Source organism: Vidua chalybeata, chromosome 6 (genome assembly GCF_026979565.1).
Source record: "Vidua chalybeata isolate OUT-0048 chromosome 6, bVidCha1 merged haplotype, whole genome shotgun sequence".
NCBI lineage: Eukaryota > Metazoa > Chordata > Aves > Passeriformes > Viduidae > Vidua > Vidua chalybeata.
Genome location: NC_071535.1, coordinates 55,467,156 through 55,495,126, shown reverse-complemented (window position 1 = coordinate 55,495,126; position 27,971 = coordinate 55,467,156). Strand labels below are relative to the sequence as shown.

Here is a 27,971-nt window from a genome sequence, read left to right as displayed (position 1 = left end):
AGTAGGAAAATCTCTGTGGTTTCTTTAAATTCTTGCAGGGAACTAAAATGAGGAAACAAAACCAAGGTCCTGGGCTTGAGCCTCGCTTTTTATTTTCTGAGGGTGGGCAGTAAAAATCGGCTGAGTGGTGTCTGCTGCCATCCAGCTTTCTCTGAGCACTGTCAAATTCCTGGTGGGAGATGTGGACCTTCAGAAGGAAGCAATGTGCTGGGCAGATGCTGCAGCTGCCTGTGTTGGCAAGTCCTTACGTTGCCTTATCCCAGTACTGGAAAACGCCAGCCAGACAGGACTGGAAGAGGCACTGTGGGTCTGCATCACAAGTGATGGGACTTCCTTCAGTCCCTTACTTTTCCCTGGACTATCTTGTTAGGATTGCAAGTCCTGCCTGAGAAAGGATTCAAGTTCTCATTCTTGCTGTGAGGAGGAGGGAAATATCCACATTAACTGTGCTCCTGTTCTGGGGCACACCTGGCAGGTCAGGATGGTACCTGCAATATTTAACACTCAAAGTCTTGTTCTTTTGCTACAGATTGGGGTTTTTTGGTGCCTTCGTTCTTGTTGCAACATAAGTTGTGCCTGCTGCTGTAGCTGAGGCCAGGAGCAGCGTGTCTGTAGTGCTGGTTTCAGCCGAGGCTGAGCTCCAGCTGTGTGTCCAGCACCTCTGGGTGAGTGCCAGGATAAGGCAGGTATCCCATGGATCCATGGATTCCCCTTTAGCTGTACTGGTCCATCTGCTCCTCCCCTGGGCATTCACTGGCCTCCATGATCACCTCCATCAGCCCCACATAGTCACCCTCCGCTAGGGAGATTCCAGAGTCGTTGGGGGATGGACTCTCTGCTCTCCTGGGCTCTTTGGGAGCTGGGGGGTTGGTGTTTCCATTCCCAGCATCTCTCATGTTCCTGGAAACATCTGGGTGCTGGTCTGGAGTGCTGGCTGCATCTTCCAAGCTCAGGCTGTGAGCCTCAGGGCCCAGGTTGCCCTTGTGGGACCTTTCCAGTGCTGGAGAGGTGACGGGAGTGAAGGAGAAGCAGAGGGAGGCGCTGCCTCCGGGGGTTTTGTTACTGGGGGTGTGAAAGGCACTGGAATGCTCCGAATTGGGAGTGGCTGATGCTGTGCTCTCCAGGTTTAGCCAGGGTGGGTGTGAGGCTTTGGAGTTCTTCAGGCTTTTGAAACTGCTGTGCTTCTCAGGCTCAGGGGGCTCTGGCAGGAAGGGGAATTTGGGGCTGTTGGATGCTGTGGACTGCACTCCTGGGCTTCCCGTGGTGGCAGCTTCCCTGGAGCTGCTCTTTCTTTCTTCTACTGTCACAGTCACAGAGTCGGAACCTTTGCTCCGCTCTGTTGGCCAAACAAAGGTTTCCTTTGCAGCAGAGCCCAGGGAGCTCTGGCTCTTGTCCACGTCGCTGGCCCTGGAAGGGGAGGCATTGACAATGACATCCCGAAGGGAAGTGGAGCACGCAGCGATGCTGGAAAGTGCCGGTGGCTTCTTGCGCCCTTGGCGTCGGGAAGGGAAAATCATGGGGATGGAGCTGATGGGCGTCTGTGGAGCGCTGTAGAACCCAGGCCTCTCGTAAAAGGGGGTGGACATGAAAGCATCAAACTCCCTTAGTTTTCCCTCTTCGCTGTCCCACTGCTCCTGGGAGTCTCCCCTTGGCTGATTGATGCCACAAGGGCTTCCGGCCTTCCCCATGTCCTGGTAGGTATAATGGGAGAAGGGTGACGCGGGATCTCGCCGGCGCAGCAGGTTCATCCGGGAAGAGGACCTGGAGAAGTTTGGGGACTGGACACCCAGGAGGCGGCCCAGGTGTCCCAGTAAGGGAGTGGAGTGGTTGGCCTCCTCATTCTCTTTAATCTGCTCCAGGGGCTGGATCTCCATCTCTTCCTTCTGCATGCTGGGAAAGGCAAAGTGGACTGTTACACAGCCAGAGGGAGGAGAGGGATTTCCTGGAGAGGCTGGCAGCACTGGGAATGCTGCTTGCCAGTGGCAAGGCTCTCCCTGTATTGCCATTAGCCCTCCAAAACAGGGATGCTCACCATACAGGTCAGTGAGGAAAAGAGGTTAGATTTATCCTTTTCCATGCAGGATGTTGGCTGTTGTGGATGAGCCTAAAAGCTCCTCAAGTGTAATGTCCTACATAAGACCTGATCCAGGTGTTGTAACATTTTGTCCCTGCCCTCACCTGATGTCAAAAGTGGAGCCCAGGAAGGATGGCCGCTTGTACTCAGCGGTGGCCGCAGTGTAAGGTGGCTGGGGGTCGGGCTCGTTCCAGTACAGGTCCTTCTCCAGAATGGGTAAATCCTGGTGCATCTCATCCACTGCCATGAGGGAGACCTGCGGGGGACAGCAGGAATGTCACATGGAGTGAGGAGCATTTTGTGTGCCTGTTATCGAGGGACAAAGGAACACACAGCTGGAGGAAGCGGTGTGGCACGGAAGCCAGGCAAGTGGCTGGGGTTGCTGTGGTTTCCTGTCATTTGGGTTGTTTCTCACACAGAGATTTGATTAATTGGAAGGAAAATGGTGCTGAAGGAGACAGGAAAGCAACACACTCACTAGGATAGAAGGGTGGGAATTACTGCATGGCAGAAAGCAGAGGAGGCAGTTTTAGATGGACACAGGTTAAGAAAGCAAGGAGGGGCAGGAATGATGTGTCATTCAAAGGCAGCTGAGGCCTGAAACAAGCAGCCTTGATCTATCCCATGTGCCAGAGCATGGATGAAGCTGCAGGGAGCCTTTGTGTACAAAGATATGCCAGAAGCCTCAAATTCCCTGCTGTGGATTGGGAGGATCTCTCCCATTGCAGGCAGGGAGGTGGAGGCAGAGGTGTTGCAGGAGAACTTGGTCACTGTCCTGTCTTGGTGTTCCTCTTCAGGTGAGGCTCACCTGGCAAATCTTCCTCCCCTTTACCTGCAGGTTCCTGTCAATGAGCCAGTTGGCTTCAAAGTCATCGTCGTCCTCCCCAAAAGGGTTGATGAGCTGCTCAGCCACCTGCACATGGAGAGCACACAGCAAAAGTCACCATTGTCATCCCTGCCCCTTTGCCTGCAGGGAGAAGTCAGGTGGGATGTCCCTTAAATTCCAAGCCATGTTTTTCTTCCCAAAAGGAGGTAGGTTAAAAGTGGAAGCATCCCAGGGACTGGGAGACACTGGAATTTGTAATAACTCCCCCCTGATCACACAACCCTCCTGCAAGGAGGAGCTCCTTTTTTCTCTCTAGTAAGGACCAAAGCCTAGGGAAAGTGCAGCTGGTGTCCAGAATGAGACAATTGGAAAATTAGAAAGTCCTGGCACTTCCTCAGCCCCTCTTGGCTTCCTGTTATTGCCCATAGATCAAAGAACACAGCAGGGTTCCTGGTGAGCACACACTGGGAAAAACTCTTGGCTGGGTCAGATTCCAACTCCAGCCATGTTTTCTTGGACTTACCTTTAACCAGCCAGCATAGAAGAAGAATTGCAAAAACGTAAAGACAGGCACGAAGAGATCCAGCTCGTGGCCAGGATATGCTTTCTCTGGATCCAGGAATTGCCTCCCGATCAGACAGGCCAGGAAGAAGCTGTAAACAGCCACGGTCACCACCTGGGAAGGAAGCCAAGTGACACACCAGGGCAGCGTGAGTTCCCAGCATCTCCCTTCAGTTCCACTCCACGCAGCTCCAAAGCCAAGCTCTGTAGCCTCTGGGCAGCCTTGGATTCAGTTCTGACAGGCTTTTTGCAGGAGGATGCATTTCCCTGCAGAAAGCTACAGACATTCCCATTTCCCTGAGCTTTTACCTACACTGTGTTTTCCCTGGAATGATATCCGTGCAGGTGTCACAGGCCAGTGGCAGCAGCAATCATATGATATCCCAGATGGACTAAAGCTGTCTCATGACTCAGTCCATGCTGGCAGGCTGCTTCCAAGTCCAGGAAGGGAACCCTGGCATTGCTCTTTGTTCCTTCCTTCCTTCTCCTCATGCTGAACTTTTATTAATATTTGCCTGCCTGGATTTCAGGCTATGCTGAGCTTTGTGCTTTTCCCTGTCACCACAGGACTGGAAACTTCCCCTTTTCAAGTTAAAAGTAACCAAGATTCTCACATGGTCCCTTGATATAAACAAGGGGGCTCAAAACAGGAATACACTTTCCAACATGTTCCCCATTAACCTCTGGCACTGCCAGATCAGCAGCAACAGCTCCTGCTCCTGTTTCATGGTGAAGGGCATCCCTGTTATCTGAGCAGCTGGATTGTAGGAGACAAAGGAGCAAGGTGGTGCCAAAGTGTCTGCCTGGGCTGATAAACAGCTGAGTACACGCCTGGCACAACCTTCCCGGGGTCTTGCCTGGGATGTGATCCCTGCAAGGTGGTGCAGGGTGTGTGTCTGTGTGTTCCTGTGTTTTCCATGGATCTGTGGAGATTTGTTACCCTTGGATAGAGGTTCTTTCTGGAGAGGTGGATATGTCTGAGTTAGGGAAAGAAGGCTGGGCTGGGTGTGTGCTGAGGTACCAATGGAAGAGATGACGTGTGCAGGTGGGGGTGAGGGATTCAAGAGTATCCTGCATTTTTCATGGGTGGGTCAGGTATGAAGCACTTCTACAAAGATAGGCTGAGAGAGCTGGGGTTGTTCAGCTTGGAGATGAGGTTTTGGGGAGGCTGTGGCCTTCCAGTACCTTAAAGGAGCTATGGAAAGGAAGGAGAGGGACTTTTTACACAGGCAGATAGTGACAGCACACAGAACAATGGTTTTAAACTGATAGAGGGCAGGTTTAGATTAGATATGAGGAAGGAATTCTTTACTAAGAAGGTGTGAGTCCCTGGCATAGGTTTTCCAGAGAAGCTGTGGCTGCCTCATCCCTGGAAGTGCCCAAGGCTAGGTTGGACAGGGCTTGGAGCAACCTGGGATAGTGGAAGGTATCCCTGCATGAGCTTTATGGTCCCTTCCAACCCAAACCATTCCAGGTGTGGGTGTAAGTGGGGATGTGCACGGGCAGGGGTGAAGCAATGGGTGTGGGCATTCCCTTCTCACCTGGGTGTAGACCAGGGGGATGCTGATCCAGTCGTATCCGTAGAGTTTCCCACATTGGCTGCGCAAGGTGTTGAGCTCCTGCAGCGGGAAAAAGGGAATGGCATGTCAGGATGAGTTCCCATCTCCTTGCATAACCTCTCCAGCACCACTGTCTTCCATTGCTCCAGCCTTTTCCTTTCTGCTTACACCTTCTCTCAGAGGGGAAGGGAGGCTCAGTCTCAGCCTTGGAGGAATTCCCTGCTGTCTGGAGGTCTCCCCCTGAGCCCAAGATCCCGTCCTAGCTCACTACACAGGAGAGTTTCTCCTCACAAAATGAGCAGCCAACAGGTGAGGCCAAGAATGCCCTCAGGAGCTTCCTTTTCTCTCTCCTGTTTACAGATAAGTATCCCAGAGGGAGATTTCTCTCTGGGGATATGAATCCTGCTCCAGGCAACAGAAACCACGTGACTTTCTCTGCACATGAATACCAAGAAGGATGAGCTGCTTCAGAGCCTTTTTCTGTGCAGCTGGGCAGGGATCGTTGCCAGGTCTCGCCTGTGGAGCATGGCCTGTTGCCCAAAACTATCTAAGAGTTTTTAATAGCAATGTTTTCTACAGGACCTCAGTTGTTGAGGATGTTTTTGACCTCTCCTAGACTTCCAGATATATTCTTCCTTGTGGCTTTCCATCTGGATCCTAGAAACCTCCACAGGCATTGGCTGTTCTGGAGTGTGTCAAGGACCTGCTTCACAGGTGCCTCCCGTCCCCCAGGATCTCAGAGACCTGCCTGTCCCCTCTGTCACTCACATTCAGGATGCCTTGGAGCAGCACGCTGTCCCGGATCCTGCCGTCATTCCTCGCCTTCACAGCCAGGTTGGAGAACCAAACACACGGGATCCAAAACTTGTTGTGGGGGGAATTCAAGCTTTCAAACTTCTTGTGCTCTTCTGGTGTCATGAGGCCTGGATGGAAAAGAGCAGCTAGGAGGGGGATGGACATAGAGGACAGAAGGAACTGATATGGTCTGGAATGAAAACATCTGAATCTCAGGTGGATGCCTTGGCTCTCCCTAAACATCTCAGTAAAGATTCAGAATTTGGGGAGACATGCAGAAGGACAAGTCTCCTTATTAAAACATTGAGTCATGGAGGTGGGATAATGGGATTTCACTTTGGATGTCTGCAGCACATCAGATAAGAGCCATCAGGGAGATAAAGCACTGCTGAGGGTGCAGCTGCCTGGTGTCCATAGATACTTGTTGAGAATGGGATAATTTGTGTCCCTGAAGTGCCTTTTCTTTTTAGGAGACTAACAATATCACATCTCTGTGGATTGCCGAGGGAACCCAGACAATGTGGGCAGACTGGGAACTCTGCTGCACCTTGAGAAGCATCTCCCAAGAAGATGCAGTGTGCCCAGCACACTCCCCAGCTTGGAGACTTGGGGTTCAAATTCCCACCTGCCCTGAATTCCCCCTGCACCACTCCATTTCCAAAGAACCTTTCCCAGGGCCCCCTGCCCCTAGAGGAGCAGCAAGGAGCAGTGCTGACCTGCCCTCACGACATGCTCCATGCTGGGGAAGCGCTTGTAGACGGCGGTGCTGACGGAGCGCAGGATCAGCACGCTGACCAGGTTGCTGTAGCGCATCAGGGTGCGGCGCAGGAGCCTCCCATACTCGTCCTCCCCATCCACGTTGCAGGACACCAGGTTCATGATCCGGTCTGGCCATGGGATGCTCTCGTACTGGGCCCACCAGCGGGACACCACCAGGGCCACATAGAAACCTAGAGGGGAGCTGAGAGTCAGGAATCTGAAAAGAGCTGCTTCTTCCCAGTCTGTCTGATCTCCTTCTCTTCTCCTGCTCACACAGGGATGGGTGCAGGAATGTCTGGAGGGGAATTCAGTCCTCCATGCTAAAAGGAGGCTGGATTTCATACTTCCCTTCCAACCTAAACTGTTCTAATTCTATGAAGCAACTTAAAGATGATCTCATTCCAACCCCCTGCTCTGGACAGGGACATCTTCCACTAGACCAGGTTGCTCAGAGCTCCATCCAGTGTGGCCTTGAAAACTTCCAGGGATGAGGCAGCCACAAATGCCTGGGCATATCTGGTGCCACTTGGAGCTTGTCCTCCTGTGCTGGGGGACACTCACAGCTGTGACAATAAAGGATATATCCTACTTGAGGAGTTTTACAAAGGCAGAGGGAGGGACTTTCTCTGCCAGAAGAGCTCTGCTGAACAAAGAAGAAATGCTGTCCTATTCCCCTCCCTGCTGGATTCCAGACAGTTCCTTACCCAGCACGAAGGACACGGGGATTAGCTCAGCGTAGCTGTTGCAGTACAGCGCCAGCTTCTCGAACATCAGCCTTTGGCTCTCACTCAGGATCAGCCTAAAAGGGACAAACAGAAGCAGTTACCCCTATCCCTTCTCTCCTTTCTCCCCTCCCCTCCCCTTCCCTCCTGTGAACAGAGTCTGGCAAGTGCCTGCCCAGCAGGATCCCTGCCCCAGTCCTGTGTTTCTCCCATGTCCTGCCCCAGGCCAGGCTGTGGGTGTGAAGTTACTCACCTGTAGACAAGGCTGATGGTGAAGTAGAGCGAGATGAAGATCAGGAACTCCGAGTAGAGCAGTTTGTAGATGCTGCCCTTCCATTGGAGCAGGAGCTGGGAGAAGGTGCCCAGGCGGGCATCAGCCACACGGTTGGTGTAGGTCACTGTCATCACAGCTCCTGTGCAGGCACATGACAAGCAGGGCTTGGAGCTTCAGTAGGAGGAGACACAGGGACATCCCAAGTGTCCCACCAAGCAAGATGGAAAGGAAGGAGAAAACAGAATGAGCTGAAATTGAAAGCCAGGTAAGATGCAGGCAGCAGCACAGAGAACCAGGAGGAAATTGACAACAGGCAATTAATTTGATGAGTTTACCATCTTTTTTCTATCCTTGAGCTGGTTATAGTGACCAAGGATGTATTTTCTGGTGGATCCCTTTGTTTATAGTGTTTGATTTTTGTCAGCATTCAAGTGGGGCAGGTTGGTTGAAGAGGACAAAGCCCATGTGCCAACCCCTTCCACAAAACACTTGTAAGATTAATCTCAGGGTCACAAACTGCAAAGTTTACGCTTATCCCAGTAATTTTCTTAATACAGTTTTTGTTCCAAATATCTTTCTGTAAACCTACTTGCTGGGAAACATCTTCTTGAAATACTGCTGGGAAAAAAACCCAAAGGAAAGGAAAAACCCCAGAAAGATTTCTTGGGACCGATCCAGATGAAGGCATCCCAGCAAGGATAGCTGTCTGCACTCTGCTGGTCCTAGTCCTGTAAGCAGAGCAGCCTTCCCTGTTGGAGATCTGTGGGATGGAGTTTGGCCAGGCTTACAGGGCCCAAATTCCAGCAGCTCTCCTTCAACCATATGTTGCACAATAAATCAGAGTGGCTGAAAAATAGGCATTCAGGCTCCTGAAATGCTCCCCAGACATGCAGCATCCCCATTTCACTTCTAGTCTAACTTGCATAAATAATTCTTTATAATCAATTAATAATCAGACTCATAGTTGCATAAACCTGAATTTATTTTAAAAACTCCCCAACAAACAACAAGACACCGGTGTTATCCATGCCAGGCAGATTGGTGAATGATTTATTGGGTTAGAAATAATTATCCAATGTGAAAACTATTGGTATTTCTAAATCCTAACATGTCACGAGGCATTTCTATTTAACAGAGGTAATAACATTAATGATTATGGGACCTTGGGCTCTTCCCTGAATGAAGGGAATGAAGAAGCACTTCAAGGGACAGGTCACACACTGAAGCAAGGTAAGTTTGGGCCCACATTCCTCATTTATTTCTCATTTAAGCATCCCAGTGAAAGATTTACATGTAGGTGGGGACAACTCAGGTGCCAGTGAGCTGCTGCTGCTGTGAAGAAAAACAGAAAAGTCTGGATTTTTGGCTATTTCAACCAAGCAGCATCTTTGTCCTGGGTTTGGGTTTTTGGTGCTGCTCCTCCTTTGGGTTTCCCTGTCATAACTTAGGTCCCTGAGTCCCCTCTTAAGGGTGATATAGAGGAGCAGAGCTGTCCCTGTCCCCAACTGCACAAATGCCCATTTCAGTAAATCCTCGTGGCCATTCCATATGGATTTCTGGGCACAGAACTTGGAAGAGTAGGTTTTAACTGCCCCAGAGGTTGCACACATAGGCTGTCCAGAAGAGAAAAGCATGCCCAAAAGCCCGTACATTTTTGGGGCCCCTTACACAAAGCTGCATCTTTTCTCTGGGCTTTAGGGCTCGAAGGCGCTCAGGGAGATTCTTTGTTGCGTAATTCAAATACAGATTCCCTTTTTTACCAAAGAAGGAAAACTCCAGCTCTTGGCCATGTAAATAATAGATGTCGCCCACCTCTACTCCGTTCTGCTCCTGTGTGGGATATGGGGCTTTTCCCTCCAGCCCTGAATGATTAAGGCACCTCCCTGCCCACCTGCCAGCCTGTGCTGGGCTGCCCTGGGATGTCACTGGGCCGCTGGCACGTTCCGTTTGTGGCTGAGGTCCGTGGGGGGAGGTGGCTCACTAGCACACCGGAGTCAAGATGGGCAGGAAGACCCCACCCAGAGAGCTGCTGCCTGCCACTGCCTGCATCCCCTGCTCATCCCTCTGGACTAACCAACACACCTGGAAGTCTACTGACCTGGAATTCAGTTGTGGGAGCCCACAGCAAGCAAGATTCTGGGATATCAGGTGCATCACCCACCACAAACAGATCCTAGCAAAGACGGACAACGAGCAGACAGAGCAGAGGAATGGAGCCGGAGGAGGTCACGGATAGGCAGGAAGATGGATCTCTGCAGGAAGGAGTGATTCTCCTGCTGCTGTTAGGAGGACCAAATACTCACAGTCATGGGCTCCTGAGCCGTGCTGGAGGCTGGGGAGGTTTGGTCCTGCACGTGTCCCTGCTGGGTCCTTTGTGGTCCGGGCCACCACCTGCATCCTGTGTCCCCTTGGCTCATAGGGGGATTGGACCTGCCCCACACAGTGTGCTAAGGAGCCCGAGACCCACTTGGGAGCTGCAGCCGGTCACTTGATGCCGTAATCCCTCCTCATTACAAAAGAGACTCTGTTGTCTTTTGCCCTGTTCCCTCCTAATCTTCTGAGTAAGCCGTGCGTGTTTATAGAGGCGGCCGGAGGAGGGGGAGGCAGGGCTGGCTGCTCCGCTGCTGCTAACTCCTGGCACAGCCATGGTGGCAGCCAGAAGAGAGGCATTTTTCCTCTAATTCTTTCCTGTTTGGTCCCTCTCTCCGTGTCACAATCTTACAGGAACCCCAGGAGATTATGCAGGGCTGGAATTTTCCACCAAGGCTGTAAAACAACGCGTGCTTGGGGGCTGCCCTCTCTTCCCTAGGTCAGTGAAACACCTGGTCCATGCTCTGCCTGGCTCTCACAGCATGCTTCCCTGTCATCCCTCACTGTCCCTTGGGTGAGTTTGCCACCTCTCCTGGCTGTGGTTTGGATGCTGAGGATTTTCACTCTGCCACTGGTTCTCTGAGACTCTTTCCATGTGTTCGCTTCCTTTTGCTCTTGCTTTTCCAGCAGTGCTTGAGAGCTGTCACTGTGCTTCCTTGCGTGACATCCTGGGAAACATTGGTCCTTGCCTTGCCCTCAAACTTCCACCAAGCCAGGGAACTCCTTCCCTGTTTTCCCAGGGTCCTTAGTCCCATTTCTGCTCCTTCCTAATTGTGACCATCCTTCCCTTCCACCACCTCCTCAATGCTTCTGGTCAGGTCTTAAGGACATTCCTCTTCCATGAGGCTCTGAATCAAAATCTTTTCTTAATTAACTGGTCTTCCATTGTTTAGGCAGCCATGGGACACTGTGGAGAGGGAGCACAGGTCTGATCCTTGCAGGTAAGAGCAGCTGGAGACCCAGGCTCTTGTAATAACCAACTATCTCCTGTGCTTTGTCTTTGGCCCTTAGTTAACATAAGTAGTTGGGATCAGTTTGTCCCAGCTGTAGTTTTCTCTTTCCTGTGGCTGATCCTTGACAATGGGAGTGGGTTGTTTCACTGCTCCTCTGGAGCAGGTGCTGCCTGGCATCTGCTTGATGTGGGATTTCTGGTGCAGTCCTGGGAATTGCTGCCAGTGGCAGGGAGAACATAGTTTAAAATGTGGGATCAGTGCTCTGTGAAGGGACATGAGAGCAGGGGGACCCTCTCTGAAGGGAATGTAGTCCAATTCCAGGGCTGGAATTGCTGAACAGGCAGGCTGAGATAGATCTTGAGGGTCTTAGTGCCTGAACTCTCATCCCCACACACAGCAGGGAGACCAAAATGCTTCAGGTGAGGCATTTGCTGCAGCTGTTGGGAGCAGTTTGGCTGCTCCTGGGGACGTGGAACAACAACCCCCTGAGTGTCCTGCTGTTTGTGGAGGGATGTGCTGGCATCTGGGGGCCTCTGCTGCCCTCCTCTGAGAGCAGCTCTGCTGGCAGCTCATGTGCTCCACAGCTGCCCTTGGGACAGCAGGAAATATGTGTGGAATTTAATATTAAAGTAAATAACTGAGGGGCTACCAGCATGGCAGAGCTGCTTGGATCTCTTTCCACATCTCCTGTGGCCTCAGACCCTGAGGAGAAGGATGGTCTGAAAGCCTGCCTTGCTCAGCAGAGCAGGAAGCAAAGAGGTGCTGACATCCATCCTCAGCTGCAGAGCCCTGGAATCATCCTCATTTTCTCCATGCTAAAGATGTAGAGATTGAATTGCTGTCCTGGGAGTTGAATCCCTGCTTTGGGAATGCCAAAGGGCTACTCTCAATGCTGAGTTAGCAGCAGCTGGCTGGGAAAGGCACAGTGCCCTCCTTGCTCTCTTCCAGAGAACAGTAAGTGTTTTTAGGGACAGTGGGTCCCAAAGCTTAGTGAAATCCCTTTCCCTTCTCCAGTTTCAGTGCTGGGATAGACACAGAGGCAGCTGGCATCAGAGGTGTCTTTCCAAACTACATTCTTCCTTGAAATCTGATGTAATTTTAAAAAGATTGAACTGGAAGTGTCTGGGGAGATGCTGTTTTTCATGGACAGGATTTACTCAGAGGTGTGAGCTGGCCAGAAATGTTTGAAGAGGATGCAGTGACCCTGCAGTGCTTTTGTGAGGACCCCCAGGCTTGTTCCCCTTATGCTGCAGAATTCTTCACTAATTCTTGCTGCCCTGGGAGCTGGGGGTGCCTGTCCTTGTGCCAAGCTCCATCTGACCCTTTGCATTTGGCTTTTAGGAGCTTGGATGGTGACAAATCTCTCACTTTGCCTCTTATGTTGCACAGTTCAGTTCATAGAGCATGAAAATGTGGGAAGGGTCCTTAGTGAAGGCCTGCTTCTATTGCCTTAAGAGTTGTGGTGGGGATTAGGTGCCAAAGCGAGGATCAAACGTGCTGGTGCTGGAAATCAGAGACCCCAGAGGAGCCTTGCTGCAGGCCTTGCAGCCAGCTGAGCAAACATATAGCACAGCCAAGGAGCCAGCCAGGAGGGGCTGGATGGAGCCTGGAGTTTCAGGCCATTTGTTCTCCCTTCCATGGCAATACCATCCAGTTTGAGTTTGCTGGGTAAGGGGTATCAGCAAGTCAGATTCTGCTTTCCAAATTCAAAGATAATGCCTGTTCTTCCTTCTCTTCCCAGCCTCTGTCTGGCTATTTTTCTTTTTCTTCTCCCTCTTTCCTTCCCCATTATTTCCCTTCATTTCCCCTTCCCCCTTTTTCCTTTCCTTTCCTGCTTCTCTTCTGGGAAGAAGAGGAGAGCACATGTCACTCTCCCCCTTATGACAAGCTACTTTCTCAAGTGGCTGGGATTCAGCACATCCCTCTCAAAGCTTCCTGTCAGCACTATCAGTTCTCATCCTTCCTGCCTTTGTTGGCTCCTGGAAGCACTTCTGCCTTTCTAATGTGAGGACCCTCTGTTGCTGCTGGCCAAGCCTTGGGAGTTAATAATTACAAAGACTAATTACATCTGGTGCTGCTTTGCAGAGCTGAAGATCTTTCCCCTCCTCCCAAAAGTTCCCTGAAGATAACAAAGGTTGCAGCCAGAGACACAAACATCCCAGACACTCCGTTCTCAGACTTCAGAGCATGGGCTTGGCCTGTGCTGTCCCCGTGGATCCCAGCCATGAGGTAGGGCACGGCTGGAGGTGACACAGACACCCAGGAGATGCTGGGACAGAGAATTGCTCCCTGTGTGGTATCCAGAGCAAAATCCTGCAGTAGACACCAGGATCACCATGTCTGACTCTCCTGCCTCTGGTGTTGGGTCTGTCCCAGAGGCAGAGGATGGACAAGCTGAGAGCAGAGAGGGAGCTGTCGCTGTGTGTGAAGGCTCCAAAGGAGTACGGCTGCCTGGAGGGAAGCCCAGGGCAATGGCAAGGTAGGATGTGATGACAAATGTCCTCTGAGGGCAGGAGCAGTTTTTGGTTCAAAATTCCAATGCCGTCAATCCACAGGTGGCAATGGGATCCGCTGTGGGACAGGGGTGACAGCAGGAGTGGTTTGCTTGTTAGGTTCTAAGCCCAGTGCTCCCCTTGAAGTATAAAAACCCTGGACAATCAGCAGCCGATTTCCCCCCAGCCAGATTTCCCCGACCCTTCCACCTTCCTGCGTTTACATCCCAGGTTTCCCCTCTCTATTGGCTTTGTGTGGCACCGTTTTGGTAGCGGGGGGCTACAGGGAAGCAGAGATCCACCTGCAGCCCATGGAGGAGCCCACGCTGGAGCAGAGGCATGTCCGAAGGAGGCTGTGGCCCCACAGGGAGCCGGTGCTGGAGCAGGGTCCTGGCAGGACATGTGGAGAGAGGAGCCCACGCTGGAGCTGCCAAATCCTGAAGGGCTGACCCTGTGGAAGGGACCCACGCTGGAGCAGTGCATGAAGAGCTCCTTGGAGAAGGGGCTCCCGTGAAACTGGAGCTCTGCTGGAGCAGAGGCGGAGTGTGAGGCACTCTCCTCTTGGGGAAGAAAGAGCAGCAGAGAGAGCAGCCCCCATTCCCCATCCCGCTGTCGGGAATGGGGCGGAGGGAGCCAGGAGCGATTCCGAGCCGGGGACGAACAGCGGAGCGGAGGGACGGTAGTGGGACATTTCCTTGCACCTCCTCGCTGCCCCCACGGTGAGCTGATGGGTGACAAACCCCGCTAGCTCCCGGCTCAGCCCGTCCCCTCCCGCCCGTGCCGGTGCCCGCAGTGACCCCTCGGGCCCCTGCTCAGGGCGCAGCCGCGCCGGCGTCACGTGGGCGGCGGGGCCGCGGCTGCCGGGGATCGGCTGCGGAGCCTCCGCGAACCGATCCCGCTCTGGCTCCTCCGGGCACGGATCCACCGGAGCCTCCGCTCCTGATCCCTCCTGGCTCGGCTGCGGCTCCTCCGGGCACGGACCCGGCGGCGGCTCCGGTTCGGGTCCCTTCGAGCGCGACTCCTGCTCTGGCTCCTCCGGGCACGGCTCCCGCTCCGGCTGCGACTTCTCCGGGCGCGTCTCCGCTTCTCGCTCCGGCTTCTCCCCCGGGCTCACGGTGCGGCTGCCCCGGCCATGGGGGCTGTGGCGGGCGCGCCTCCGCCGTGAGCATCAGCAGCAGCAGCGGGACCCAGCGATGTTGCGGGGGTAGGTGCGGGTCTGGACGGGGAAGGAGTGGCGGCCGTGTGCCGGGGCTCTGTGTCTCGCTCGAATCCTGGAATGGTTTGTGTTGGAAGGGGTTTTAAGGTTCATCTTCTCCTGCCACGGCCAGGGAGACCTTCCACTAGACCGGGTTGCTCCAAGCCTTGTCCAACCTGGCGTGGAGCTTCCAGGGATGGGGCAGCCACGGCTTTTCTGGGAAATCCATTCCATCACCCTCACAGGGAAGAAGTTGTGTGGAAGCCAAGTAAGGAGATGGAATACGGAGGCAGCAGCATCCTCAGACACAGGACTTGATGTTTCATTGCTGAGGCAAAGACAAGAAACACCAATGTGTGTTCTGCTATAATATAATAACATTAAAATATAATAAACCACTGCCAGATGCTTTGCCAAATATTTGAGGGATGCTGCTGAGCACACATGGGATGATGAGCCACTCTGGAGTGATGCTGGTCCATGGTGGTGCAGGTCAGGTATCCATCTCGGTGGGGATGGAAAAGTCAGGCCCTGCTCCCAAGCCTGGGGGTAAGAGTTTAATCTGGAGAGGGCTGGAGGCTGTTTGCACGGGAAACAACCCCGTCAGATCAGTGCTGCAGGAAACATGTGGGGCCCACTGGAAAAAGTGCAGATCCTGCACATTTTTTTGCTTTTTCTACAGAAACCAACTCTAGAAGGCTGTGGAGTGTTGGGGATTTTTTTTTTTTTTTCCTTTCTTGTGTCAGTGCATGACTCTTAGGATATGATCCATTTTTCCTGGAAAGACAGCTACCAGTCAGCAAGAGGGGCAGTGTTTCTGGTGGTCCTTTGGTCTCTGGGATTGGATTTCAGAGCCCCACCTGGACACTGAGCAGAATCCAGCATAGCCAAGGCTTCCATAGGGATTCTGTTTGCACGGTGTGGAGAAAGAATGAGCTATTCCATCATAGATGATTTTCCAGGATATGTTTTTGGCATTGCAGAGTGTGGGTGGGACTGTTTAATTCCTCCGTATCCTCCAGTTTTCTTCCGTAGTGTGTGGAAATACGCTGAAATATCTGTCTCCTGAGGCAACTTTCAGCTGAGAATTAGAGAGTCATAAAGGAACAACATTATTTTTCCTTCCTGCGGGTTAGATTAAGTGTATTTCTATCTGGTGAAGGGACTGGTGAAATGTCCCTTTTCCTTGCTGTTTCTTTTATTTATTATTTCTATCCTCTGTGCTCTGGTTTCCTTGCTCCTTTTTGGTGTGAATTCTTCCCAGTGTTCAGAGAGTTCTCCATGTGTGCTTTTCCACATCCTTTCCTATGATACCTGAGCTGATTTAACTGGGAGCTGCTGCTTTGTTCCCTCTTTGGAAGGTGGCTGTGGACAGCTTGAGTGGCACAGAAAGGGAGAAATTAGAGTGGAAAAGGTGATAGAACACTCTGGGACTGAGGAGATAAGCCCAGCCTGTGTGGAGTCAGAGCAAGGGGAAAGAGCGTGGCCTGGCTGGAATGCAGGAGAGGAAAACACAGAGATGGGGCAAAGGAATGAGGAAAGCGTGAGCCTGGGCAAAAAGAGGTGATGGCTGCTCTGCAGGAGGAGGTGGTGGGTGAGGAGCAGTGTCTAGGAGTGTGGGAGGAGGTGCACGAAGAGAAGGGCACCAGAGCTCAGCCAGAGCTTGTGAGACAGAGATAAGCAGCAGCAGGTTAATCTGTAGGGCAGTGTCTGTGTCTGGGCAGAAAACTTCCACATGGGGAAGGCTTGGACACTGCCCCACCTTCAAATGGAGGGAGATTCCATGGGGAGAGCTCAGTGAGGAAGAGGAGAAATGCAAGCACCACAGTGACGGCTGTGCCCTGCATGCAGGCACTCAAATGATGTTTTCCATTCCTAAAACTTCCCCAGCATCTGTGTTAATTTGGGAGTTGACAGAGCCCTACTGAGCACTGGGGTGCAGTGTCCTGGGTGACTCTTCTGGTTTCTTCTTTCTAGGACGTCTCTGCTTGCTGGCCACTGAAACTAAAAAATAGGGCTTCGACTCAGCTTGGGGAAAACACACTGGTTTAGATAGCTCTGTGGGGGATTTTGGTGGGAAAATAGGTTTAAAATTGGTTAAAAATAGATCTTTTGCCTCTGAAGCAGGGGCAGGGGGTAGAGGAAGGGTGGGTTGGCAGCACAGAGGATTGGGGTCTTTATATTAAGAATAAGAAAGCTGGTTTTTTTGTTTGTTTGTTTGTTTGTTTTTTGTTTTTTTTTTGTTTGGTTTTTTTTGGTTTTTTTTTTTTTTTTTTTTTTTTTTTTTTTTTTTTTTTTTTTTTTTTTTTTTTTTTTTTATTGCTAGTTCAGTAGGGAAGTCTGACCTTAGGTCTACTGGGTGTATCCTGGAATCCTAAAAATCTATCTGCAGGGTGTTTCTCTTGGACAGCAGGTGAGAATGGGATCCCTGGAGGAGCTGTCCTTAGTTCTCCTGGTTATCCTAAGTTAATAAGGACACCCTGCCAGAAGGGTAAAGCGCTTCCATAGGGATGCAGGGCAAAGGAACTGGTGCAGCTGCCCAAAATTCTGCCCAAAACTGGTGCAGCTGCCCAAATTCTTCCCCATCACCCTCCCTGCCTCATTCCCACTGCCTGTGCCTGGGGCTGGATGTGTTGTGAGTGTTGGAGGAAGGCTCTGGATCACCCCCATGCTCATTTTCCCTGTGCTGTTAACCCCCCCAGCCAGGTCAGTTTTGAGGGAGAGAGCCAGAATCCACCCGCTGTGGGACACTGGAAGCCCCTGATGCCATCCAAAGGTGACAAAGAGGAGCCAGAGAGTGGATGCCAGGATGCTGGAGGTGCGCATGAGCCCCAGTCCACGGAGCAGCTCAACGTGTCCCGGCTGCGCAGCTCCTCGGTGGAGATCCGGGAAAAGGGCTCGGAGTTCCTGAGAGATGAGCTGCACAAAGCACAGAAGGTGAGCCCTGGGGTTTTGGGGAACTCCTGGGGTGGGTGGCACAGGTTGGAGCAGAGGGGGCTTTCCTAGAGGTGGTGACAGGAATCTTGGGTCAGGGATCAGGTGCTGGGGTGGAGAGGAAGGGCTGTGACTGACAGGCTGGGGCAGCACATCAGCATTCCTATCCCTCTCCATTTCCTCAACAGGAGCTGAAGCTCAAGGACAAAGAATGTGAGAGATTGTCAAAAGTCAGGGAACAGCTGGAACAGGAACTGGAGGAGTTAACAGCCAGCCTGTTTGAGGTACCACCCTCTTCCTTTTCCCATCATTTCTTAAGCTAAGCTTACATCCAGCTCCTTTAAGACAGGCTTTCCCTGGACTTCCAGCCATCTCCTCCCACAATTTCCTCCTCTCCCCTGTTGTTCTTTCCCACTTGGAGAAGTAGAGCTGGCCAGTGCTGCAGTTGGAGCCTTTACCTGAATTTCTTTCCCCTTCTAGGAGCTGTGGGGTAGCATAAAGAGCACAGTAGTTATGGTTCCAATATGTGGGAATGCCTGGAGCTGGAGTCAAGCACAGCTCCCTGTCCCTCTCCATGCCTGCTCTGCAGTCTGGGCAGCTGCTCTGTAATAGAGATGGTTCCCTGGCTCATCCCAGCCCTTGCTGGGGGTGGGAATATGCTGGATGTCCTCATTCACTCTGCTTCAGTGAGTGTCCAGAAGGTCTATCGATTGTTGGTTTGGTTCTGTTCTGGTGGTTTTTTGTTGCAATGTGATTCTTGCCAAGCTGTATCCTGGCAAAATCCTAATCACCAGCAGCTCTAATGTCTGGATCTGACTGGATAATGAGGAAAGCCAGAGCCCATCTGTACCTTTGAAACGCAGGGCTGTGAGAGCCAAGGGAGCACCCCCTCCTAAAATTTTGGCTGCCTGAGCACAGGGTGATCTTGGAGATCATGTAGCCAAGGGCTGTCCCCTTCCTTTGGTGGCCTTGGCCAGATGCTGTTTCCAGACTGCAGGGAGGCCCCACTGGGCTGTATCCTGCTCCGCTCTTCCTGTGGGAGAAGCTTCTAAGCCAGTTTCCACCATTTGGCCCCCACCTGAGCTCCAGCTCCTGCTGTGTCACAGCCATGCCTGGGAGCAGCTGCTCTGAGAGGGAAGCAGGAGCAAAGTGCAATAACAAGGCAGGCAGGAGCAGTGCCCTCACCAAGACATGGAGCAGCGAGTGTGGATCAGGATCAGAGCCACAGGCAGCAATCAGGGTCAGGAATCAGTGCAGGGATCACCCAGCAAGGCTGCAGTGACTGCAGGAACCAGGCTGAGGTGAGGCTGGAGTCACAGCTGTTGGAATAGGGGCAGGCACAGCTGTGGTGTGGAGCAGATGAGTTCTAATGTTAAAGCAATTCCCAAGGGCAAGAAAAGGCAAGTCCTTGCTTCTGGCATTCTTTTCAGCAGCCCCTATCAGTGAGAGATGACCTTGGCCAGCTAAAGTCCTTAAGTTAGCCAGCTACACTCCTGGAAAGGAGATGCACTCCAGGCTCTGGCACTGGGAGCCTTCTGTGGGAAATTCTGAGGGAAGGCTCTGCACTGCTGACGTAACAAAACCCCTGGATGTGGCAGGGATGTCTGTCCCCTTGCCTGGAACATGTGATATGGCAGGTCTGGGACCTGCCTTGTTGGCTGTGTGAGCTGGGGTGCAGCAGGTGGATTAAAACTCTCTCTGGTGCAGGAAGCCCACAAGATGGTGAGAGAAGCCAACACCAAACAGGCTGCGGCAGAGAAACAGCTCAGGGAGGCCCGGGGCAAGGTGAGTGAGTGACTCTGTGACTTCATTTTTGGGGTTGGTGTGGTGGCACCTCTGCCCAGCCTGGCCACAGGCTGTTTGCTGGCTGAGCAGGGTGAAGTGCAGCTTCATCTCTCTGAGATGCTGCGGTCCCATTCCAGCAGACACTTGAGTGAGAGGGAAAAGCCCTTGCATTGCAGTCTGCTCCTGATCCAGCTCTCTCTAAGGAAATGGATCCACAGAGAAATAATGAGTTTAATTGTCACAGCTCTGGGATGGAAGGATAGAGCAGGAATCTGGGGAGTTGGAATTCCCTGCAATGGCTGCACCACAGGGCTGCTCAAATGGCTCCATCTTGAGGAGAGAGAAATTTTTCCAAAGTTATTAGTTCTGAAAAGAGCCTGGGACAAAAGGGGTACACTCCCAAACAGCTCCTGTTTAAAATTCTGGATGATGGTGGCACTGGGAGGATGGGGAGAGGCTTTGTGGCTGGGCTCATAGCTGCTTCCCTGTGGCTTCAGTGTCTGATGGGGTGGTGCAAGCTGCAGCCCAGCAGGTGCCAAGGGTGACTCTTGCTTGTGTCCCCAGATTGACATGCTGCAGGCAGAGGTGACAGCCCTGAAGACACTGGTGATCACATCCACGCCGTCCTCCCCGAACCGGGAGCTGCACCCTCAGCTGCAGAGCCCTTCCAAAGCCGGCTTCAGGAAGGGCCACGGGCGGAACAAGAGCACCAGCAGTGCCGTGGTGTCAGCTGCCAGCCAGAGCGTGGCTCCAGAGCCCGTCAGCCGCGAGTGCAGAGAGGTGCGTCAGGGACATCGCCTGCATCGGCCTCGGAGCCGCCGCTCCAGCTCAGGCTTCCCACAGAGCTCTGTGGTCTCACTCAGCAGCTGTTTGTGCCCTGTTCCTTAAATTTGTGCTGAGACAGGCGCTGGAGGGCTTCCTTTTGAGGAGGTTTCCTCTTTGTTGGGACAGGAAGCAGTCGAGGGATCACTGAGGGGCAGATCCGGGGGGTGCCAGTGCCGTGAGCGGATATCGAGAGCTGCTGAGCAGAAGCCAGTTCCCCATGCCAGATGTAGACACAGCTGTCCTGGGAAGCAAATAGGAGGCACTTGGTCAGGAAAAATGAAACTGAAGAAGAATGTTCTGCAGGAATATGTCTCACTAGTGATTTTTTGGGAACTGTGGCCTGTGTCGTGAAGAATTGTTGAGGGAACACAAAGGCTTGTTAAAGATTTGCATCTGTTATTTCTTCCTGGAGACAACTTCCACAGGGTGCAGATCTCCTGGGGTTTCAAATCTCAGGGCTCAGCCTCTAGAGTGCCCAATGTTATGTATCAAGGATGGGTTGGTTTTTTGTCCCTCAGAATCCTTATGTGAGAGGTGATAAAAAGGAACCTGGCATTCAGAGAATTGGTGCTCTATGGGAAAGATCTTAAATTGGGCCTAAAAATGGTAATTTCTGTTCCATTTTTGCACCTCAAGCTGAAGTCTAAAGATGTGGCTTGTGGCCCTGTGGTGCCTTGAGGACCATGCTCAGTTCCTGCAGGGGAGGATTGAGCCCTTCTCTGTATCTCACATTTTTTACCTCCCTCTTTGCCTGTCTCTCTAAATCTCTTCCTTCACTGTCTGTCTCTCCCTCTGCCCTCCAAGTCTGGTTTCCCTGCTCTCCTCTCCCTGCTCCTTTGCATCCTCCCTGGGAAGGCTATCCACATCACCTATGAGCCAGGCTGGCAGGCCTTGGGAGCAGATGCTTCCTCCTTCTCTTCCTCACGGCAGGTAACCAACCTCTGGGAATGGGTGGGACCCACCTGCCTCTCACACTTCCAGCCTTTCAGTTCCTGCTTCCTTTTATGCTAATCTCCATTTTTTTTTCCTTTCATTTTGTTTTTCTCCATTTTTTTTTCCATCTTGTGGCTCTTAAGCTGTTGCTGGTCCCAGGTGAGCAGACTCCATGGCACAGAGGGGATGTGCTGGAATCTGGACTTTTCCAGCTGCGTTCACTCATGTTCTTCGCGTTGCTCAGCTTAGTTTTATTTTTTTTTCCTTTCAGAAGCTTTTGTTGGGCTTGTAGAAGCTGCTCTGTCAGTCAGGTTGGTGCTTTGCCCAGTGTTCCATCTGGGATTTAAATGCCAGATCCCACAGAATCTCCTCTTGCCCCTCATCATTCCTGCCACGGGTTGAGCATGCACTTTGTCTATTCAGTGCCTGTGTGGTGGCTTTCCTGCAGCCACAGGAAGGAGGAAAGGCCACCTGGAGGAAGATGGGATAGAGAGGTGCCTGCAGGCTTCTGGCACACACAGCCCAGGGTGGCTGTGTCACTCTGGCACAGAACTGCTGCTGGGGGGGGACACAACAGATCCTTGGAGCCAGGCAGCTTCCCTCAGATACATCTGTGATGTCTGAGCCTCTCCAGCTGCCAGAGCAGATGTTTCATGGGTTTCCTGCATAGTATCAGGTACTTTCTGACATGGTATTCCTCCCTCTTCCTGCTCCTTTTGGACACTCGCTGCAGGTCGACTCGATTTTATTTGCCGAGTTCCAGGCCTGGAAGGAATCTCCAACTTTGGACAAATCCTGCTCCTTCCTGGACAGAATTTACCGAGAAGATGTAGGACCTTGTCTGGACTTCACCAAGCAGGAGGTGAGTGCTGGAGAAGCAGGAGCAGCTGGCAGCTCTGTAGTGTTACCTTCCCGGAATTCATTCCTGCTCTCCCTTGTTTTGCTGCAGCTGTCGGAGCTGGTGCGCGTGGCTGTGGAGCAGAACACCCTCACCATCGAGCCAGTGGCTTCCCACACTGTCCCTGTGGGGAAGGTGGCAGCAGAGGAGTCTGGTGGCCCCAAGTAAGGACCGTGTCTCCCTGCCTTGTCCCCTCCTTGCTGCTGGTTTGTCCCCTGCCATGGAGTGGTGTGACAGGCAGCTTGGGGCCACCTCCCACTGGCAGGAGTGATGTGATATTCCAAACAAAGAGGAGGGATTTTATTCAGATATTAAATTTAAGTCCTTTCTTACCTTCTGAGGTGTCCCTGTGACAGAAGGGATGTGCAGGTTTCCTACCACTTTACTGCAAATTATTCCCCAAACAACCCATCCTGTGTTTATCAGTTTCCTTTTGATTTTTTAATTTTGTTTTGTCTTCACAGTGGCTTCCGGTCACAAATCCTAACGTAAGTGAAATATTTATTGTTCAGCCACTGATCAAAGGTTTCTGGAGCATTAACAAGTCACTAACTCAGCACCATGTGGCAGCTTGGAGGCTTTTGCTGAGCTGACCTAACTCTTTAACTCTGTCTAAATTCCACCCAGGCAGGATGGGAAGGAGCCCATCGGCAATAAATGACCCAAAAGGAATTTGTTCCCTTTTTTCTCAGATGCAAAACTGATTTTTATGGCAATTTTTGTTTGTTTGATTGTGATAGCTGTGGTTTTAGACCAAGTGGTACCAATCAAGCAAGAGTCACTCTTTTCCAGGGTGTTGCAATGCTCAAATATGTGGGCCCTTACAGGTATCTTGTTTACAAAGTTTTTGGTCATCCTGCACCTCCTGGGAATTCAGTCTCCTTAGGTTGTGTTAATATCTGGTAAATTATTATTTCTCCTTGCATCTGGACACTTGGAACCCGTGTTTCCACTCTTGGCTAATGTTTGCCTTGAGAGCAGTGGAAGACAAGCCCAGGGACAAGCTCAGGAGCTCTCTGAAACATCTGCTCCCCTCTGCTGTCACCTCCTGTGGCTCCCCAGAGAAGGTTTTTTGCAGTTTGGGAATAATGTTCCTCTTCCTACTGAGTCCCTGAGGAACATGGTGATAACTGTGCACTAGAAAATTCTGCTTTATTGCTTTAAGTGATGATGGGAATCATCTGCTTTGCAAATAGCAGGAGAAAAGGGAAGAAAAAAAAAGACTGCTGCACCCCTTGCTGATGATTGTATGGAAAAGGCTGTTTTCACCCTCTGAAATCTCAAAATTGGGAAGCCAAGCTCCTTTCCTGTCTGCCCAAGGAGGGGTTGGCTTGTTTTGAGTTCTTGGTATGTGCAAATCCTGCTCAAATGCTGGATTTACCTGTTCTGAGGCCAGCTTTGGTGCCCAGCCAGCATGTTTACATCTCACCAGGAAAGCTGATACACCTGAGCCTGCCCTGGAATGTGGGGGACATGTGCAGAGACCAGGGGACATTGAGGCTCTGCTCCAGCCTCACCTCTTTAATATTTCCTGTGGTTTCCTCTGATGCTTTCACCTAAAGTCTCCTAAACTTGCCATTTATGGAATATTTCCAGGAGCAAAAGAATATCAGCCAAGGGTTTTTTTTTTTCCCCTTCTTCACACTGGCTGACCCAGGGTGGCTTCTGATCTCTCACTTCCATCTCTCCAGGTGGCTGAATTGCTGGATCTGTGCTGTGCCACTGGATTGCTGAAGTGTTTTTTCCCTTTTCCTGCAGGAAATGTGCTCTGAGTGGCCTCCCCAGGACCTGCAAGCACCGGATCATGCTGGGGGATTCTGGGAATTACTACTACATTTCCCCTTCCTGCAGGGCCAGGGTGAGTCCTTCATCTCCTCAGGGTGCCTTGACCTTCCAAAATTATTCCATGCCCTGCACTGTACGAGTTCCTGAGGGTCAGCCCTGGTATTGAGGAAAAACTGTGGGATTTGAGGTTGTTCCTGAGGTTGAGGTGGCTCTTTGTTGGTGATTAGGGGGCAGATCCAGCTCTTCCTTCTGCTTTCAGATAACCTTCAGCGTGTTTGCTTGCCATGATTTCATTCAGTACAGAGCTTTCATTGTTTGGCTTTATTGTTATTATTTAATTCCCCTTTGTAAAACACAATGATTTTCTGCTCTTTGGAGGCTGTTGCTGTTCCAGTCAGATCTGTGCCTGGCTGTGGGAACAAACTGTCCTTTCTGTGGAGGGGAGGGAGAAGGTGGATCGCTTGTTAATGTTGCTGTTGGGGCTCTAGTTCAGTGGAGGATTTTAGAAGTTAATTCTTTCCTAAGCTGCATTTTTGAAGAGCTGATCCCACAAAAAATTGGTTTTTTGTGCATGGGTTTGACTCATTTTCATCACTTGCACCAAAGTAATGTTTCAAATCTTGGTTCTTCTTTTTTTCCCCTCTCTTTCCCTCAGATCACAGCAGTGTGCAACTTCTTCACCTACATCCGCTATATCCAGCAAGGCCTGGTGAGGCAGGATGGTAAGAGCTGGCTTCAGGGGGATGCTTTCTGTGGAGACAGCTGGGAGGAATTGGGAGGAGCTGTTTGGAGTGACAGGAGTGGGGTCGGCTGGGGGTGTCTTTGAGAAGCAGATAAATGACAAAAGAAAGACATGAGGGGAGGAGGGGAGCATTTCTTCCTTCCTTATCACCTTCCTGGGAGCTTTGCTCAGGGGTGGAGCTGGTAAGGGATGACCTGATAGGCCTATCCTGCTTCCTTCCCCTTTGGAAATGCTGGGAGCACAGCAGAGCAGGAGCTGGTGGCCAGCTGTGCCCTCCTTACTGAATTTTTGGTGTTTTTTCCCCTTCTGTGCCCCTGTTGTGCTTTGCAGTGGAGCTGATGTACTGGGAGGTCATGCGGCTCCGGAGGGAGATGTCTCTGGCCAAACTTGGATTTTATCCCAGCGAGATGTAAGCAGAGCCCTGAGCGTGGGGGAAACAGCTCCTGGAGGAAGGGCTTGGAGTGCAGTGCCTGTCCTGCTCCCTCCCACCTTCCCTCTGCCTGGAGCAAGGAGCAAGAGGCACAAGTTCCACCTTCAGCTGTCCCACTCCTCCAAGCGTGACTGGAATGCAGCTGCCATGCTGCCCCTGGAGCTGGGCTGGCCCTGGCTGCTCCAGGGTGGCCATCCATGGACTCTGGACTCTCCTATATGAAGTATATATCCATTTTTTAAAAACCTTTTGTTTTTTATATGCAGCCTGCTTTGGCTTAACCCGAGGCCAGGCCTGTGCAGGGTGGGACTTCTGGACCTTCCTCATGAGCCAGTCTGTCAGGACAGATGCTGGCTGTCTGTTCCACTCATTTCTTTGGGATGGAGGGGGTGCTGTCCCCGAGGTCCTGCTGACCACAGCAGCCCTGAAAATGCCAGCAGAGCACAATAATCTTGAACAGTTTGTTTCCAAGCACTTCCTTGTTCCTTTTCAAGGAGCCTGCGAGAGAAGCTTGTTGCCAGCGGAGTCACAAAGAGGGATTTGTTCCTGTTTTTAGCTGGATGTTAGGCACTGGGTTATGCAGGCTGGGGAATGGCTGGAGCTGTGCACCTGGGGCCTCCAGCAGAAGAAAGGGAGCAGAGAAATTCCCTAACTCCCAGCAGGCTGCAGGATTTTTACCCTTGGACCAGGGAATCTGCTGGAGTTGTCAGAGGCAGATGCAGGAGCCTGTGAACAGTCCCTGGTGTCAAGTCCCCCATGATGCTCCTAAACACAAACCTCACCCACAAGCAAGTCTTGGAGCTGTTCCTGCTCTTGAGAGAACTTTGGGCAGTCCTGTTCCCACTCTTCAGGCAGAACCCATGTTCCCAGGTTGGGTTCTTTGTGTCTCCAGGAGGAGCATGCCCAGGCTGGGCAGTCCCAAAGCCCAGAGATTCCTTCCCAGTGTTACATCAGACCTGGAGATGCCTGTCCACTGGGAATCACAACTTTTCCTGGGCTGCCATTCCCTGGGGAGGGAATCTGAGACCTCTTTGTGTGCACTTGAGGAATATGGCTGAGGTTCCTGCCTGCCCCAAAATGTGCTGGGAGGGAGGGATGTCACTGGAGCTGTAGGAATGCACAGGCCTGACACATCCTGAGCCCAGACCCAGGTTTATTGAAGCCATGACAGTATTTTGTAGCTAATTTAACCTTTTTTTTAATGACTCTGGAATCAGCTCAGCCATCACCCACTCTGGGGTTTTCACTTCTGACAGGGCTGTCACCCTGTCCCTCTGCCACCCTCAGCAAGCTGGTGCCCATCCTCAGCTCCATAATTCCATCCTCTCCTGAAGGACATTACAGTAGGAACTCTATTTTCTTCCACTGAGCTGCTGGATTTTGTCTAGGAGAGAGAGAAATAACACAGCTTTGGTTTTCCCCAGCTGTGGATTTCAGCTCAGGTGAATTCCACCCCTAGAATTTCTTCCTGCATCTCTTCCCCCATCCTTTCTATCTCTCCATGTCTTCCTGTGCTGTGAGCTGCTGCATGGCACAAACGTTGCAGCACTGGCAATGAGATGATCTCTCTGGCTAGAAGATGTTTTGGTTTGTGGGATGTTTTTTCCCCCTTGGTGTCACATTGAAAAGCACTTTGAGACAGAAGGAACTGGAGCAATGCCTTGTCTGAGGTTGTCTTGCATTTCAAACAAAGCAGAGAACAATTTGTGAAGGAAAATGAAGTCACTCCATTAGCAGTGGGATTGTTGCACCCTGCTCTTTCATAAAGGAAAATAAACATTTGCTATTAACCTCTACAAGCCTGGCTGGAGTTGGAGGGTTGGGGTGCTTGGGGTGCAAGAGAAAATCCTACAGGATGGGGTTTGGGGTGCTTTTATTCATCAGAGCAGGTACCTGCTCTTCCTGAGGCAAGCTGAGGCTTCTCCTGCTCGGTTGTGTCTCCTTTAATTCGCTGGCTTGAAGCACTGCACCGGTGCTGGGTAATTGGAGGATCTTCCTTCCTCTTTCCTGATCAGTCTCCCCCTTCTCTCAGCAGGCAGAGGTTTTGGGTTGCTCTGGTTTCATTAGCACCACTTGCTCTCCTCCCTGCTCAGCTCTGCACATTATTGTGGAAGATCTCATCCTCTCTCGGAGATAACAGTGGGAGAGCTGCGTGCAGAAAGGGATTTAATTTCATTTTCAATTAAAAAGCCACACAAGAATCTGGTTGTGCAGCAAGTCAGGCAGCCACGAGAGGGCACAGGAAGCCCAGGCAGGGACCGTCCTCCCTCCCTCATTCCCTCCCTGGGAGAATGGAGCATCTCCAGGTCCCACCCGCTCCTGACCCTCCCTGCAGCCTTTTGACAGGAGAACATTCCTGCAGCTTCCCTGCGCTGCTGGGAAAGGGAATTGGGCAGCTGGAGAGTAGAAAGGAAAGGAAGGACTTGGATTTCTGTAAGGGATGGTCAGGTGAGACCTTGGGAATGCTTTCCTGTGTCTGGGTCTTCTGGTGTAATGTCAGCAGGAATTGCTGTCAGAAACTTCCCTGTGACATTGGCTCCTAAGCTTCTAAGGTATGAGAAGATATCATGTCCCCTATTCCCAGCCTTTCCACCAGAACTTTCCTGCTGGTTTTCCCCTCATAAATAAACCAGAGTTTGAGCAGAGTCTCTGGGTTCTCTAGTACCTCCTGCAATCTTCCTTGCACCTATTTGCCCCCACAAAGGGTCTGCCAGCCTGTCCTGGGCTGAAATAAAGAGCTTCAAAGGGATGGGAGTTCAAAAATCTGCTTTTATAGATGTGTTTGACTTGGTTGATTTTGTTTTCATCCCTCTTTCCCTCAAGTTTGGGAGAGAAAAGGGATATTTGGATGATGGTGGAGGTTAGTGTTGTGCAGTGAGGTGCTTTTAAGCATTTGGATATTACTACTTGAGAAATTGGTATTTAGACCAGAGAGATTTGGTTGCTCCTGGCAGTTCCCAGTGTCTGCTGGCTGTGTCCTTTCCCTGCCTGTGGAATTACTCCAGGTTTGCTCAGGGCTGTAAATCAGGCTGTCTTTGTGCAGGTCAGGCTGTCCCCAC

General features: G+C 51.6%; 2 protein-coding genes across 6 annotated transcripts; one reads left to right on the top strand and one right to left on the bottom strand.

The window, feature by feature from the left end:
• Positions 1–3: 3 nt before the first annotated feature.
• BEST1 (bestrophin 1) lies at positions 4–9,929 on the bottom strand. The gene is made up of 10 exons (XM_053946950.1): positions 9,874–9,929; positions 7,550–7,709; positions 7,279–7,373; positions 6,532–6,765; positions 5,789–5,943; positions 5,003–5,080; positions 3,424–3,576; positions 2,907–2,987; positions 2,179–2,330; positions 4–1,890 (listed from the first exon to the last, which is right to left on the bottom strand). The coding sequence occupies exons 2-10, from the start codon at positions 7,699–7,701 to the stop codon at positions 714–716; spliced, it is 2,277 nt and encodes a 758-aa protein (XP_053802925.1). The 5' UTR covers positions 7,702–7,709; positions 9,874–9,929; the 3' UTR covers positions 4–713.
• On the top strand, positions 3,550–26,708 carry RAB3IL1 (RAB3A interacting protein like 1). 5 transcript variants are annotated; one of them, XM_053946953.1, is made up of 11 exons: positions 13,319–13,372; positions 13,617–14,104; positions 17,283–17,517; positions 17,703–17,798; positions 19,222–19,299; positions 19,864–20,079; positions 20,929–21,054; positions 21,791–21,919; positions 23,714–23,813; positions 24,396–24,462; positions 24,813–26,708. In XM_053946953.1, the coding sequence occupies exons 2-11, from the start codon at positions 14,004–14,006 to the stop codon at positions 25,132–25,134; spliced, it is 1,470 nt and encodes a 489-aa protein (XP_053802928.1). In that variant the 5' UTR covers positions 13,319–13,372; positions 13,617–14,003; the 3' UTR covers positions 25,135–26,708. The 5 variants fall into 5 exon arrangements, with proteins under 5 accessions (XP_053802930.1, XP_053802926.1, XP_053802928.1 ...); XM_053946955.1 differs by lacking the exons at positions 13,319–13,372; positions 13,617–14,104 and adding an exon at positions 3,550–3,610; XM_053946951.1 differs by lacking the exon at positions 13,617–14,104 and having other exon boundaries at positions 13,181–13,372.
• Positions 26,709–27,971: the final 1,263 nt, after the last annotated feature.

Bases quoted from the DNA above. Each gene is read 5' to 3' on its own strand.
- RAB3IL1 (XM_053946951.1), top strand. From the start codon at position 13,230: ATGTCTGACTCTCCTGCCTCTGGTGTTGGGTCTGTCCCAGAGGCAGAG. The intron at 19,300-19,863 runs GTGAGTGAGTGA...TTGTGTCCCCAG, and splicing joins TCAGGGAGGCCCGGGGCAAG to ATTGACATGCTGCAGGCAGA. The intron at 23,814-24,395 runs GTGAGTCCTTCA...TCTTTCCCTCAG, and splicing joins CCCCTTCCTGCAGGGCCAGG to ATCACAGCAGTGTGCAACTT.
- BEST1 (XM_053946950.1), bottom strand. From the start codon at position 7,701: ATGACAGTGACCTACACCAACCGTGTGGCTGATGCCCGCCTGGGCACC. The intron at 5,944-6,531 runs GTCAGCACTGCT...TTTTCCATCCAG, and splicing joins GGAGCATGTCGTGAGGGCAG to GCCTCATGACACCAGAAGAG. The intron at 5,081-5,788 runs GTGAGTGACAGA...TTCCCGCTGCAG, and splicing joins TGCTCCAAGGCATCCTGAAT to GAGCTCAACACCTTGCGCAG.